Source organism: Nerophis ophidion, linkage group LG24, assembly GCF_033978795.1.
Source record: "Nerophis ophidion isolate RoL-2023_Sa linkage group LG24, RoL_Noph_v1.0, whole genome shotgun sequence".
Taxonomy (NCBI): Eukaryota; Metazoa; Chordata; class Actinopteri; order Syngnathiformes; family Syngnathidae; genus Nerophis; species Nerophis ophidion.
The window spans coordinates 23,782,935-23,798,478 of NC_084634.1; the positions used below are offsets into that span (position 1 = coordinate 23,782,935).

Sequence of the window (15,544 nt, forward strand, 5' to 3'; positions counted from 1 at the left end):
CCCTAAACACCTGCCTAGGGAGGCGTTCGGGTGGCATCCTGACCAGATGCCCGAACCACCTCATCTGGCTCCTCTCGATGTGAAAGAGCAGCGGCTTTACTTTGAGTTCCTCCCGGATGGCAGAGCTTCTCACCCTATCTCTAAGGGAGAGCCCCGCCACACGGCGGAGGAAACTCATTTCGGCCGCTTGTACCCGTGATCTTATCCTTTCAGTCATGACCCAAAGCTCATGACCATAGGTGAGGATGGGAACGTACATCGACCGGTAAATTGAGAGCTTTGCCTTCCAGCTCAGCTCCTTCTTCACCACAACGGATCGGTACAACGTCCGCATTACTGAAGACGCCGCACCGATCCGCCTGTCGATCTCACGATCCACTCTTCCAACACTCGTGAACAAGACTCCTAGGTACTTCAACTCCTCCACTTGGGGCAGGGTCTCCTCCCCAACCCGGAGATGGCACTCCACCCTTTTCCGGGCGAGAACCATGGACTCGGACTTGGAGGTGCTGATTCTCATTCCGGTCGCTTCACACTCGGCTGCAAACCGATCCAGTGAGAGCTGAAGATCCCGTTCAGATGAAGCCATCAGGACCAATAATCTGCAAAAAGCAGAGACCTAATCCTGCGGTCACCAAACCGGAACCCCTCAACGCCCTGACTGCGCCTAGAGAAGGGGCGCTCACACTTTTTCTGCAGGTGAGCTACTTTTCAATTGACCAAGTCGAGGAGATCTACCTCATTCCTATTTATAATTTATATTTATTTATTTATGAAAGAGACATTTTTGCTAACAAGTTAATGGTGTTTAATGATAATACAATCATGTTTAACACACATAGATTCCTTTCTTTCATGAAGACAATATATGTTGGTGTATTTGATTCTGATGACTTGCATTGATTGGAATTAGACAGTGGTGCTGATAACGTCCGCATTTTCAAATGGAGGAAAAAAAAGTCCTCCTTTTTCTGTCCAATACCACATGAAAGTGGTTGGATTTGGCATCTCATTTGTCCAACTTGCATACTCGTTTTTAAACACTTTGTTATGAGAGTAACATGTGTGTGGCCCTTAAATGTCTGGCAGCAGGTGAGTGACGTCAGTGAGTGTGCGGGTGGGCAAGCAAGTGAGAAAGCGGTCGCTGAGGGCGGGGGAGAAATACATTGGCATCAAACTCCGTAGCTTGCTAGCTTGTGCACGCTAGCTTTCTGAGACTCTTATTTTGTTAGCACAGGAAGATTGAAACAGGTCTTTTATGGTGAAGACAGGAACTGTGCAGTCGGTCTTTAGAGTTTTGACAGTAGGTACGGAGTCTCTAGAAATAAAATGTGTTTCTCTGCGTCCACCCTGTTAGTGATTTTTTTCTTAAATATGAGCTCGCAGTAGCCAGCGTAAACTCACAAGATCCTCGGGTGCCGAGAATGTCAAACAACTGACGAAAGTGAAGTCTTTGTATGATTGATGATTGCTCATTTTTATGTATATTTTTTAATGCCTGGCTTGAGATCGACTGACACACCCTCCGAGATCGACCAGTCGACGTAATGCCCACCCCTGGCCTAGAGGGTGAACAGGTAGAGCCAAATCTGTTTGTGACAATCGAAATGAATGTATGAGAAAATGTGTAGTCCATACCATGAATTTAGGACCAAGTGTTGGCGTTAACACATTTTTTGTGTCTTTTTACGCATTGAAATCAGAAAGGATGCACATTTCCTTAAGTCCACGCGTCCCTGGGACGCAGAGTTGTTGTTTTTTTTACCGACCCTGCCTTCCTTGGGTCAAAACGCCGGTTTGGTTGTTTTTTTTATTGATTATCGCTTTCCGCCGGTGTTTTGTATTGTTTATTGTGACAGTGTGCTGTTATCACGGCATCACTTAAGGACCGGCACGTCTCTCTCTCTCTCTGGTTAGGAGAGCGAGGACACACCTGCGCACTGATAGCGGGATCAAGCACGCGGTCAAAAAAACAATGTTGTGACTTGCCGAAGATAACCAGGTCAAATTCAGTTCCCGTTTATTGCGTTTTTATTGGTTGTCTCCAGTGCTTTGTCTCTAGTAAGAGTTGTTTTATTCTTTGTGAGTCCATGGAAACATCACTTTTGTCTCCCACTGCATCGACATTGTTCGAGGATGGAGACAGGCTAGCTTTTAGCTTCAAGCTAACCATCACCAGACTAGACTCCTCCACCTCAAAAACATACTTTGCAGGTCAACAAACGGGGAAAATTTGTGCCTTTTGATGTCTTAATGAGCAAGGAGTTTTTTCTTGGAGAAATGGCTGACAAGTTAGCAAGTTCTCTGACAGTGACGTCATCACCTTCATTGTTTACTGAAGCAGAGATGCTGACTGTGCGTTATGATTAACGCGCATATGTCGCCAAGATCTGCTTTTTATCGATAGACTTATCAAATTTAATTTTTTATTATCTGTAGCAGAGGTGTCAAAAGTGTGGCCCAAAGGGCATTGGAGCGTGTAGCTAATATTTTAAAGGTCCGAGGCACATTCTAAAAGTACTATCAAAATAAACAAAAACATACCAAAAGTGGAATAAAAACGTTTACGGGTGAAATGCATTTTAGAAAAAGTTGCAAAGTTGACTAATTAAACAAAGCTGTTTTTTTTCTTTAAACTGTCATTGCTCAAAACATAATATAGAATTAAAATTAATGTTTTTATGAATTATTGACTTATCCAAGGCTCTGATTACTTCACATCAAATATTCCACTTCACATCAAATATTCCACTTTGAAAAATATTTTTGCAGACGATTTTGCATATTTTGTGCATTTGCCATAAAAACACATTGTTTTCTTTGACAAATAGGGCAGAAAACAAACATAAAAAAATACAACATAAAAAAAACAACAACAAAAAACAACTTAGAATTGAGGGATAAATCTGATGTTGATGTAGACTCTTGAGATTTAAGCGTAAATAAATAATGTGTGTATGCCCTGGCACACCATTATCATCATTTCATGACCAAAGCAAAACACTTTTTACACTTTAATACTCAAATAAATACACTTACAACTTATTAAATAACAATATAGAAAAAACTACCGGCAGCGGTAAGGTTTAGATCCATGAAGGAAAGAATTAATTTTTATAACTGAATAAATTAACATATGCAAAAAAATGGGTTTTCTTTTGTATTATTATTTTGATGAAATAAGTAACGGTTATGACAACCTTTTTCCAAAACACAATATAAAATGTGAGATATAACATAATAATGTATACAGTTATTTGTTTTCAAAATTCTTACAAAAAAGTAAGACCCCGAAAATTTACTGTGGACCCCATTTTTATGATTTGATGGGGTCACTGGGACCCCATTTAGAAAATTCCTAGCACCAACACTGCAGAGTTTCCCACAAATTAATTTATTTGTGGCGGCCCGCCACGAAAGAATTAGGGCCGCCACAAATATAAAAAAATTAAAATAAAAAAATTAAATAAAAAAAAAAAAATGTTTCTTTTTCTTTTTTTTTCCGGCTTTTGACTTCGCTCGACCGTTCATAAAAGCAATGGGACTCTGTCTGTGAATGGAGCTTGTAGTTACATATTATATGAATATGTAAATATTATATAAATATGTACATAAAGTGTTGTAATTATATTCCAACTCCGTGTTCTTCTTGGTTATCGCCACCGCCGCTTACACCCACCCCACACACCCGCCCGACCACACCACCACAAATAGATGCCTGACCTGTGGGAAACACTGCACTGGTCCTGATAAGATTTTTTTTCACAATATCAACAGGAATCATAGTACTCGTGCAAAAAGTGAGAAAAGTTTTGAGCAAGTGAAAGTAGTTGAAGACAGAACAATGGTAGGTATGAGAAACACTAACCTTTATGCATGAAAGTACATAATTTTATTTTGTAGTGTGGAATGTTAGAAAATACTTGATCAAAAGAAATTACTCAGAACAATTGTAGGTATGAAAACACTAACCTTATGACCGATTTATGCTTTTGAAGTGGTCATTTGTATTTTAGGCGACACCTAATGGTCACAATAATTCCTTTAATTAAGGGATAGCGTAGGAAGTTGACTAATGTGTACAGGTTTGCTACTGGATACTTTCTAATATGCATCGGCCGTGGAGACTTTGTATGTGTAAGCAACATGCTACTATAGTTATTTGATACTTGTTTGTATTGACAAAATGTTGTTTCAGAGGGGACCATTGTCAAATTAAGGACACTTATTACGTACCACTATCTTGTGAGCTTAGCTGTTGTGTAGCTGCTAGCTCTTAGTAGCATATAGCCTACCACACTTACCTTTAGTAAATGACTTGACTAAAATACAATAAAAATAAAACTTGTGTGCTTATTGGAGGACTTATCAACTGTGTGTCCAGCTTTGCACAAGTAAACACGCTTTAGGACTGTTTGTATCAGATCTTACATATTAAAGATTTTCGATACAAGCCGATATCATTGGATACGTTTTGCTGATATCAGACAGCCAATATCAATATCAGACCAGGACACCCCTAATAATATAAGGTAAAGCAAATTGCTTGTCTGATATCTATTGTTTTTAAATGTCTTAATTAGGTCCTGTTATGTAACAATCAACTATAAACACAGGTTCAATCCAAATTGACCCTTGGTATCTTCTACCTTTTTATTATGCGTGGTATAAAAACTAAATAACTAAAATATTACTGTATTCTATCATGTATATAAATATTTGCTGAGAGCAAAGTTGATAGATGACAGCAAATATAACACTTCAGAATTACTGAAGGAAATGAGAACCCATGGAGCTCATTTGATAGTCGAATTATCTTGCAAAACAACACAGGATGAGTCCAATGCTCTGGGAATATTCATTACACAGGAAGTGGTGGGTGGTGGGAGGGTTTGATCAGCCTACGTGTCTACAGCAGGGATTGTTCTTGTCCTCTCAGACAGCTGCCCCACCTCTGTCTAATGACTTGCCTCCCCCCATCCAATTTGTCCACCATGTTCAGTCAGTGCAAATAATTTAGCATCTCTGGCTTGGTGCGATAAGCTTTGTGCTAACCAGTCAGCTTTGTTTAGCCCTAGTGTTGATTGGTGGTGAAATCTCGTGTCGTCAAACATACAAAAACAATCAGGAGAGAAAGCGGATTGATGAGAATTGCATGCAGTGTATGGTCAGCCTTATTGTGCAAGATGTTGCATAGCAAAGAATGTAGTGTTTGAGTCTTTACCTCCAGTCCATCTTCTCCACCAGGTAGGCACATATCAAAAAGCCTGTCCGATTAAAACCGTGCGTGCAGTGGACACCTTTGGGATAGCAGAGACAGCATAGTTAAGAAATACAAAAACCCTTAATCTTGCTGAACTGGAAACATGCTCTGTCAACTGCCTCCATCTTATGATAAATAGAGTAGGGAAGTGTACAATTTAAAGCTGGAAAGCTTTTATTGAAAAACAACTGAGCTTTATAACTTGTTTATCCATCTATGCACTTTTGATGCACAATAAAGCATGAAAAGAAAAGACCAATAAAAAGACCCATTAATGCACCACAGTAACGTACAGTAAATTTAATGTTGCATATAGTGAGAGTGCCCATATTCAAATTCTTTTGGCCTGGGGAATTAGCACAATCCATGCAATTAATCATTCCAATGTTCTCTCCTTCACATGTACAGAAGTCTTTAAAGCACAAACTTTCAAAATAGTAAAAAGGAATGTGAGGGAATAAAAGGGAAGTCAAGTGAGCCGGAGTCTATCCTAACCAAGCCGATTACAGCCTGTACAACCCTTTAGTGGTTAGGAACCCAACAATTAAATGGTTTTACTATTAATCGTGATTAAAAACGTCATGAGTATTTAATCACAAAGGATACAATACACTGTTTTTTTTAGTCCTTCTCACTCGCTATAAACCAGGGGTATCCAAAATGTTTGACTTGGGGACCGCATTGGACTAAAAAAATTTTTGCCGGGGGCCGAAAGTAGTGACATATACAAATATATATATATATGTATGTATACATACATACCATATATATATATATATATATATAATATATATATATATATATATATACACACACAGTGGGGCAAAACAGTATTTAGTCAGCCACCGATTGTGCAAGTTCTCCCACTTAAAATGATGACACAGGTCTGTAATTTTCATCATAGGCAGAATGTGATGAACAAAATTCAGGAATTCACATTGTAGGAATTTTAAAGATTTTTTTTGTAAATTATGGTGGAAAATAAGTATTTGGTCACTTCAAACAAGGAAATCTCTGGCTCTCACTGACCTGTAACTTCTTTTTTAAGAAGCTCTTCTGTCCTCCACTCGTTACCTGTATTAATGTAACCTGTTTGAGCTCCTTATCTGTATAAAAGATACCTGTCCACAGCCTCAAACAGTCAGACGCCAAATTCCACTATGGCTAAGACCCAAGAGCTGTCAAAGAACACCAGGAAAATAATTGTAGACCTGCACCAGACTGGGAAGAGTGAATCTACAATAGGCTGTGAAAAAATCAACTGTGGGAGCAATTATCAGAAAATGGAAGACATACAAGACCACTGATAATCTCCCTCGATCTGGGGCTCCATGCAAGATCTCATCCCGTGGGGTCGAAATGATCATGAGAACGGTGAGGAAAAATCCCAGAACCACACGGGGGGACCTGGTGAATGACCTGCAGAGAGCTGGGACCAAAGTAACAAAGGTTACCATCAGTAACACATTATGCCGACAGGGAATCAAATCCTGCAATGCCAGACGTGTCCCCCTGCTTAAGCCAGTGCATGTCCAGGCCCGTCTGAAGTTTGCCAGAGAGCACATGGATGATAAAGCAGAGGATTGGAAGAATGTCAAGTGGTCAGATGAAACCAAAAGAGAACTTTTTGATATAAACTCAACTCGTTGTGTTTGGAGGAAGAAAGAATACTGAGTTGCATCCCAAGAACACCATACCTACTGTGAAGCATGGGGGTGGAAACATCATGCTTTGGGGCTGTTTTTCTGCTAAGGGGACAGGACGACTGATCCGTGTTAAGGAAAGAATGAATGGGGCCATGTATCGTGAGATTTTGAGCCAAAACCTCCTTCCATCAGTGAGAACTTTGAAGATGAAACGTGGCTGGGTCTTCCACCATGACAATAATCCCAAACACACCGCCCGGGTAACGAAGAAGTGGCTCGGTAAGAAGCATTTAAAAGTCCTGGAGTGGCCTAGCCAGTCTCCAGACCTCAACCCCATAGCAAATCTGTGGAGGGAGGTGAGAGTCTGTGTTGCTCGGCAACAGCCCCAAAACATCACTGCTCTCGAGAAGATCTGCATAGAGGAATGGGCCAAAATACCAGCTACTGTGTGTGCAAACCTGGTAAAGACATATAGTAATCGTTTGACCTCTGTGTATCGGCTGGGGACATCTCTGCGCTGCTGGTCCGCCTACGCTTGGGATGGTTTTCTGCTGGCTCCGCTGTGAACGGGACTCTCGCTGCTGTGTCTTGGATCCTCTTTGGACTGGACTCTCGCGACTGTATTGTATCCATTGTGGATTGAACTTTCACAGTATCCTGTTAGATCCGCTCGACATCCATTGCTTTCCTCCTCTCTAAGGTTCTCATAGTCATCATTGTCACCGACGTCCCACTGGGTCATAATTGTCACCAATGTCCCACTGGGTGTGAGTTTTCCTTGCCCTTATATGGGCCTACCGAGGATGTCGTGGTGGTTTGTGCAGCCCTTTGAGACACTAGTGATTTAGGGCTATATAAGTAAACATTGATTGATTGATTGATTGTTATTGCCAACAAAGGTTATATTACAAAGTATTGAGTTGAATTTTGGTTATTGACCAAATACTTATTTTCCACCATAATTTACAAATAAATTCTATAAAATTCCTACAATGTGAATTCCTGGATTTTTTTTCATATTCTGTCTCTCACAGTTAAAGTGTACCTATGATAAAAATTATAGACCTCTGTCATCATTTTAAGTGGGAGAACTTGCACAATCGGTGGCTGACTAAATACTTTTTTGCCCTACTGTATATATATATATATATATATATATATATATATCCATCTGTCCATTTTCTACCGCTTATTCCCTTTTTTATATATATATATATATATATATATATATATATATATATATATATATATATATACATATATATACACATATATATATATATATATATATATATATATATATATATATATATATACATATATATACATATATATATATATATATATATATATATATATATATATATATATATATGTATATATATATATATATATATACATATATATATACATATATATATACATATATATATATACATATATATATATATATATATATATATATATATATATATATATATATATATATATATATATATATATGTATACATATATATATATACAAACAAACCCCCTTTCCATATGAGTTGGGAAATTGTGTTAGGCTAATTGGGAACAGGTGGGTGCCATGATTGGGTATAAAAGCAGCTTCCATGAACTGCTAAGTAATTCACAAACAAGGATGGGGTGAGGGTCACCAATTTGTAAACAAATTGTTGAACAGTTTTAGAACAACATTTCTCAACAAGCTATTGCAAGGAATTTAGGAATTTTACCATCAACGGTCCGTAAATTCATCAAAAGGTTCAGAGAATCTGGAGAAATCACTGCACGTAAGCGATGATATTACGGACCTTTGATCCCTCAGGCGGTACTGCATAAAAAAAACGACATCAGTGTGTAAAGGATATCACCACATGGGTTCAGGAACACTTCATAAAACCACCGTCAGTACAACAGTTGGTTGCGACATCTGTCAGTGCAAGTTAAAACTCTGCTATGCAAAGCAAAACCCATTTATCAACAACACCAAGAAACGCCGCTGGCTTCACTGGGCCCGAGCTCATCTAAGATGGACTGATGCAAAGTGGAAAAGTGTTATGTGGTCTGACGAGTCCACATTTCAAATTTTATTTGGAAACTGTGGACGTGGTGTCCTCCAGAACAAAGAGGAAAATAACCATCCGGATTGTTATAGGCGCAAAGTTCTTAAGCCAGCATCTGTGATGGTATGGGGGTGCATTAGTGCCCAAGGCATGGGTAACTTACACATGTGTGAAGGCACCATTAATGCTGAATGGTCCATACAGGTTTTGGAGCAACATATGTTGTCATCCAAGCAACATTGCCCCTGCTTATTTCAGCAAGACAATGCCAAGCCACGTGTTACAACAACGTGGTTTCGTAGTAAAAGAGTGCGGGTACTTTCCTGGCCCACCTGCAGTCCAGACCTGTCTCCCATCGAAAATGTGTGGCGCATTTTAAGCGTAAAATACGACAGCAGAGACCCCGGACTGTTGAACGACTAAAGCTCTACATAAAACAAGAATGAGAAAGAATTCCACTTTCAAAGCTTCAACAAGTAGTTTCCTCAGTTCCCAAAACGTTTATTGAGTGTTTTTAAAAGAAAAGGTGATGTAACACAATGTTGAACATGCCCTTTCCCAACTACTTTGGCACGTGTTGCAGCCAAGAAATTCAAAGTTAATGATTATTTGCAAAAAAAAATTAAGTTTATGAGTTTGAACATCAAATATCTTGTCTTTGTAGTGCATTCAACTGAATATGGGTTGAAAAGGATTTGCAAATCATTGTATTCCATTTATATTTACATCTAACACAATTTCCCAACTCATATGGAAACAGGGTTTGTGTATATATATATATATATATATATATATATATATATATACACACACACATACATACCATATATATGTATCTATATATATCTATATATAGATATATATCTCCATAGATATAGAGAGATAGATATACTGTACACTGTGTATATATATATATATATATATATATATATATATATATATATATATATATACACACACTCTAAGAAATGTGCTCTGTAGTGACTGTACAAGCCAATATGAGCTATGAAATTTCTGCCACATATCGGACAGATCATACCAGGTGGTAATATACATGACTCTTCTTTCATGTCTCTTACTCATTTTGTCGTATCATAGATGTTCTTTTGTCTTTATACTTTGTCATGCCTTCCCTGACTGCAGCTCTCCATGTTATTCTGTCTTTTAATAGGTCTTCCCAGTATGTAGTTTCTATTTTACATTGTTTAAATGTTTTTTTTAAGCAATCCTTGTAACATTTTTTCTGCCCACCAACATTTCTCTTCCCTTTATTTAGCTAACAGTACAACATCTGTTTTGGCAGTCTTTCGTCATTCAACATGCCCTGTCCATCGTCGTCGTTTTTTTAACAATTGTACTCTCTACACTGAAAAGCATGGCCTGTACACTGATGTTTGTTTTCATATCTTGCCACTTTATATTCATCGTCTGGTGTAGACATCGCTGTTGAAACCTTTCAAGTGCTGTTATATGTCTTTGATGAGCTGTCCACGCATCTGAACCATATAACAAAATTGTTATGACAATTGTTATGTACATTTTAATTTTTGTATCTAGTCTAATGTAACGATTTTGAAACACTTGAGTCTTAAGCTTTCCAAAGGCTCCAGCAGCTTGCCTGATTCTGTGATTCACTTCTGCATCAATGTTAGCATTTGAAGACATTTTACTACCAAGGTATGTGAAGCTTTCTACATTTTCAAGAGCCACTTCTTCCATCTTTATTGCTGGTGGTTGCCGGATAACGACCTTTGGCGATGGTTGGAAGAGTACTTGTGTTTTCTTTGCATTTATTCTAAGTCCAAGTTGTGTGTACGCACAGTTAAATGCATCCAGTATTACTTGCAAATCTTCTGCACTCTGGGTTACTATTGCATTATAATCGGCATATTGAAATTCTGCCATTGTGGACCTTGAAACATTTGTTCCTGCTTGCAGATTCTACAGGGTGAATAGTTTTCCATCTCGCCAAACTGCAATTTGAAGTAGTTCAGCTGGTATTTGTGAATATGCAATGTGGATCATAACAGAGATAAAGACAGAGAACAGTGTTGGGGCTTTCAGGCATCCCCGTTTTACTCCAGTTTTTACTTAAAAGAAACCAGAATCATCACCATTCCCAAGTACTGTAGCTGTCATATTGTCATGCATCAATCAGACTATACTGATAAATTTTGGAGGACATCCTGATCTTGCCAGTACTTCCCAAAGTAGTTCCCTTGAGTGTCAAATGCTTTTGTGAGGTCAATAAACGCCATAAAAATCAATCTCGTACTTGTGCAATGACAATAAAGATCTATTCTATTCTATCTTCTATAAATAGGGGTTTATTTTGTTCAATGCATTTTTCTTGGAGTTGTCCCACTGAGAATATCATGTCAGTTTTTACTTTGTTTTGTCTAAAGCCTGATTGAGATTCTGGGAGTATGTCTTCTGTTGAGGATTCCTGACAAGACCTTACTGGCAGTACTTAGCAGTGATATTATTCTGTAATTGCCACATTCTGCTCCATCATCCTTTATTTTGTATATCTTCACAATGTTGGCATCCTTTAGCTCTGGTAGTATTTCTTCCTCACTTCAAATTTTTAGTATAAATTAATATAGATCCATCCATTTTCTACCGTATGTCCCTTTTGGGGTTTCAATATTTTCTTGTACTTTATTTCCACCATGCTTAAATATTTCAATTGGAATTCTGTCAGTTGACCCAAGTAGTTATTGTCTAATGAAAAATCCTACCCTGTGTTTTGGGTTGGTCTGCTGATTTTCCTTTCCAAAAGAAAGTGTAGTTGCCCTGTTATTACCTCAACTGGCCTTCTTTGCCTCTGCTGGTCTCTTGGAGAGCAATAATATCAAATTCGAACTTATGAAGTTCTCTTGCCACAAAAGCTGTTCTTCTCTCTGGTCTGTCTGACTTTTCATTGTCCACTAACGTTCGTATGTTCCAAGTTCTAAGTTTCATATTTATAATTCTGACTGAGGCTACGAGCCACACGAGCCTGCCCCCGTTGCCAATCCTTGATCACCGACAGACTTGTAGTATAGTAGGATGATGTAGACGACACAAATGAGATGATGGACGCGTGCTCGTGATTTATTTTATCTTTTTTTTAATGTATCTGAAGTTGCGCTTCGTCAAACACACAGCACTTGGCAGATTAAGAAGTGGACTCTGTGGCATGGAGAACCAAGACAAACAGCACTCTTATGGTCTGTTGCAGCCTTCATCCGCCCTCATAGTTGCCTGTTCAGCCGTTGAGGTCTTGTTTTCTGTTAGGGTTGTCTCCCTTGTGTAGCTCCTTCTCGCAAACCTTTCATCATGACTAGTTTACTCTTGGTTGGTGAGTTTCCTGGGGTCTTGGGTCATGCTTGAAGTTTGGTGTACTGGAACTTGCTAGATGGCCGTTGGTCCTCTTCTGCTCATCCGCCCTTAGACAGGTATTGTTTTTGTTCTGCTGGTTGTCTAGCCACCCTCTTCATCAAGCGCAGTTGATGGGGTTGGGGGTGCCGTTTTGTTCGCTGACGGCTCGACCATGGAACAGGTAATACCAGTTTACATGTTACCAGTAGCACACTCTTGTGCGACCTGACATAATGTGTATACACACACACACATACACGCACACACACGCACACACGCGCACACACGCACACACACGCACACACACACACAGACACACACGTGTGTTTCTCACACAAATGCGTGAGAAAACCGTGGAAAAGTTTAAGACTTAGACTTCCTTTTATTGTTATTCAAATTTGAACTTTACAGTACAGATAACGAAATGTTGTTACATTAGCTCGTTGTAGTGCAGGGTAAAGAAGCAATAAGGTGCAGATATAAATAAATAGATTACTGTACAGATAAATATTTTGCACTTTTGCATATGCACCCATGTTTATGGATGTATGTTATATTATTTTTATATTCCAGTGAGTTAATCTTTTTGGGAGGAATTGAGGGGATTATTTTGATGGGTTCAAGAGTCTAATGGCCTGAGGGAAAAAGCTGTTACAGACTGCTACGGAGGCTGCGGAACTTTTTTCTAGAGTTCAGCAGTGAAAACACTCTTTGGTGGGGGTGGAAGGAGTCTCTACGGATTTTCTGAGCCCTGGTCAGTCAGCAACTTTTTGCAGGAGTCTTGATGATCTTTTCCGCCGTCCTCACCACTCTCTGCAGAGACTTCCAGTCTGAGGCACTGGACTACAGTCTAGACAGAGATGCAGTAGGCTCTCTATAGTGCAGGGGTCAGCAACCTGCGGTTCAGGAGCCGCATGCGGCTCTTTGATCACTCTGATGTGGCTCAGTTGCACCATTGCCGACTCCCCCAATTTTCCCGGGAGGTTTCCGGATTTGCAGTGTCTTTCCCAGGGCGAACATACTCCGATTTTAACCCGAACAACAATATTGAGGGCGTACCGTGATGGCAATGCTTTTAACATCCTCTAAAACATGTCGTCGCGCCCGCTTTTTCAACATGCTATCTGCGTGCCGTCTGGTCACATGTAACATGCTGCCTCTGTCAACATACTTAAGTGACTGTAAGGCATACTTGTTCAACAGCCATACAAGTTACACTGAGGGTTGTGATATAAACAACTTTAATACTCTTACTAATATGCGCCACACTGTGAACCCACACCAAACAAGAATGACAAACACATTTCGGGAGAACATCCGCACTGTGACACAACCTAAACACAACAGAACAAATGCCCAGAATCCCATGCATCCCTTACTCTTCTGGGCTACATTATACAAACCCGCTACCACCAAACCCAACCCTGCCCACCTCAACCGACGCACGGAGAGGGGGGCGGGTTTGGTGGTATGGCTGTTGAACAAGTACGCCTTGCAGTCACTTAAGTGAGTCTGCAGAAGCAACAAACAACATGTGACTGGGCTGGCAAGCTGTTTTCTGCATATTTTAGAGGGCGCTAAAAGCAGTACCATCATAGCACGTTCTTGTTATTGATTTTCTTGTTATTGATGTTCGAGTGAAAATCAGCAGATTCTAAAGAAAAGATGCTATGAAGATCGGGAGTCTCCCGGAAAAATTAGGAGGGTTGGCAAGTGTGATGCTGTCAAGCGGCATTCATATAAATCTCTCGGGCCGCACTAACATTAAATTTTCACATTAAGGTGCGAGCCACGTGTCTAAGACCCCTGGTTTATACATAACACAAAGCAAAAAAAACCTCTGTATGCAGGTTTATTTCATTTTAAATTTCAAAAGAGTTTTGCGGCTCCCATTCTTTTCTTTATTTTGTGAAACGGGTCAAAATGGCTCTTTGAGTGGTAAAGGTTGCCGACCCCAGCTATAGTGCCTCTGTAGAATGTGGTGAGAATGTGCTCTTTTCAACAGACGCAAAAAGTGCATGCGCTGCTGAGCTCTTTTTATAAGAGCTCCAGTGTGTAGGGACCAGGTGACATCGTCAGTTCTCTGCAACCCCAGGAACTTGGTGTTGCTTACAAGCTCCACTGCTGTGTTGTTGATGAAGAGTGGAGTGTGGCTGGACTGGTGCCACCTGAAGTCGACGATGATCTCCTTGGTCTTGTCGACATTCAGGACCAGGTTGTTGGTTCTGCACCAGTCAACCAGACGTTTCACCTCCTCCCTGTAGTCCATGTCGTTGTTGTCACGGATGAAACCCACTACAGTTGTGTCATCCGCATACTTCACAATGTGGTTAGTAGTACTGGACCTGGCGCAGCAGTCATGGGTCATCAATGTGAACAGCAGTGGACTCAGGACGCAGCCCTGAAGGGAACCGGTGCTGAGGGAGATACCACTAGAGGTGTTGTCGCCCACTCTCACAGACTGGGGTCTGTCTGTGAGGAAGTCAAGCAGGCAGTTGCATAGGGGGGTACTAAGTCCATGGGGCACCAGTTTGATCACCAAATTCTGCGGGATGATGGTGTTCAACGCTGAGTTGAAGTCCAGAAACAACATCCACACGCATGTGTCTTTTCCTTCCAGATGTTCTAAGCTCAGGTGGAGTGCAGAGAAGATGGCGTCCTCTGTAGAGCGGTTATGGCGATAAGCAAACTGGTATGGGTCGAATGTGGGGGGAAGTCTGGAGAAAATGTATTCCTTTACCAGCCTCTCAAAGCACTTCATTATGATGGGGGTGAGTGCCACAAGGCAATAATAATTGAGGAAGGAGATTGTGGGGTTTTTAGGTAATGGAATGATTGTGGCCATCTTAAAACATGATGGTACCACAGCCTGGGTCAGCGAGGTGTTGAAGATGTCTGTAAGAACCCACGCCAGCTGGTCTGCACATCCCTTAAGCACCCTGCCCGGAATTTCATCAGGTGCCGCTGTTTCCCGGGGGTTCACTCTATTCAGGGTTCTCCGGAGATCTGCTGTGTTCAGATTGAGTGGCTGCTCAGCAGGGCGAGGGATGGATTTCTTCGCTCAAGTGGTGTTAAGTGCCTCAAACGTAGCAAAGTGGTTGTTGAGGTCGTTGAGAAAGCTGATGATGTTGTCACAGGGATGGGGGGTAGCTTTATAGTCCGTGATGCCCTGCCACATTCGTCTCGGGTGTGTCGGATTCTCGAAG

General features: G+C 40.3%; 1 protein-coding gene across 2 annotated transcripts in view; it reads right to left on the reverse strand.

The window, feature by feature from the left end:
- rngtt (RNA guanylyltransferase and 5'-phosphatase) overlaps positions 1–15,544 on the reverse strand; it is a 295,667-nt gene that overhangs the window by 263,284 nt on the left and 16,839 nt on the right. For both annotated transcript variants that reach the window (XM_061885874.1, XM_061885873.1), the window contains exon 5: positions 5,225–5,300. In XM_061885874.1, coding sequence (XP_061741858.1) covers positions 5,225–5,300 — 76 coding nt within the window. The remainder of the gene's footprint in view (positions 1–5,224; positions 5,301–15,544) is intronic.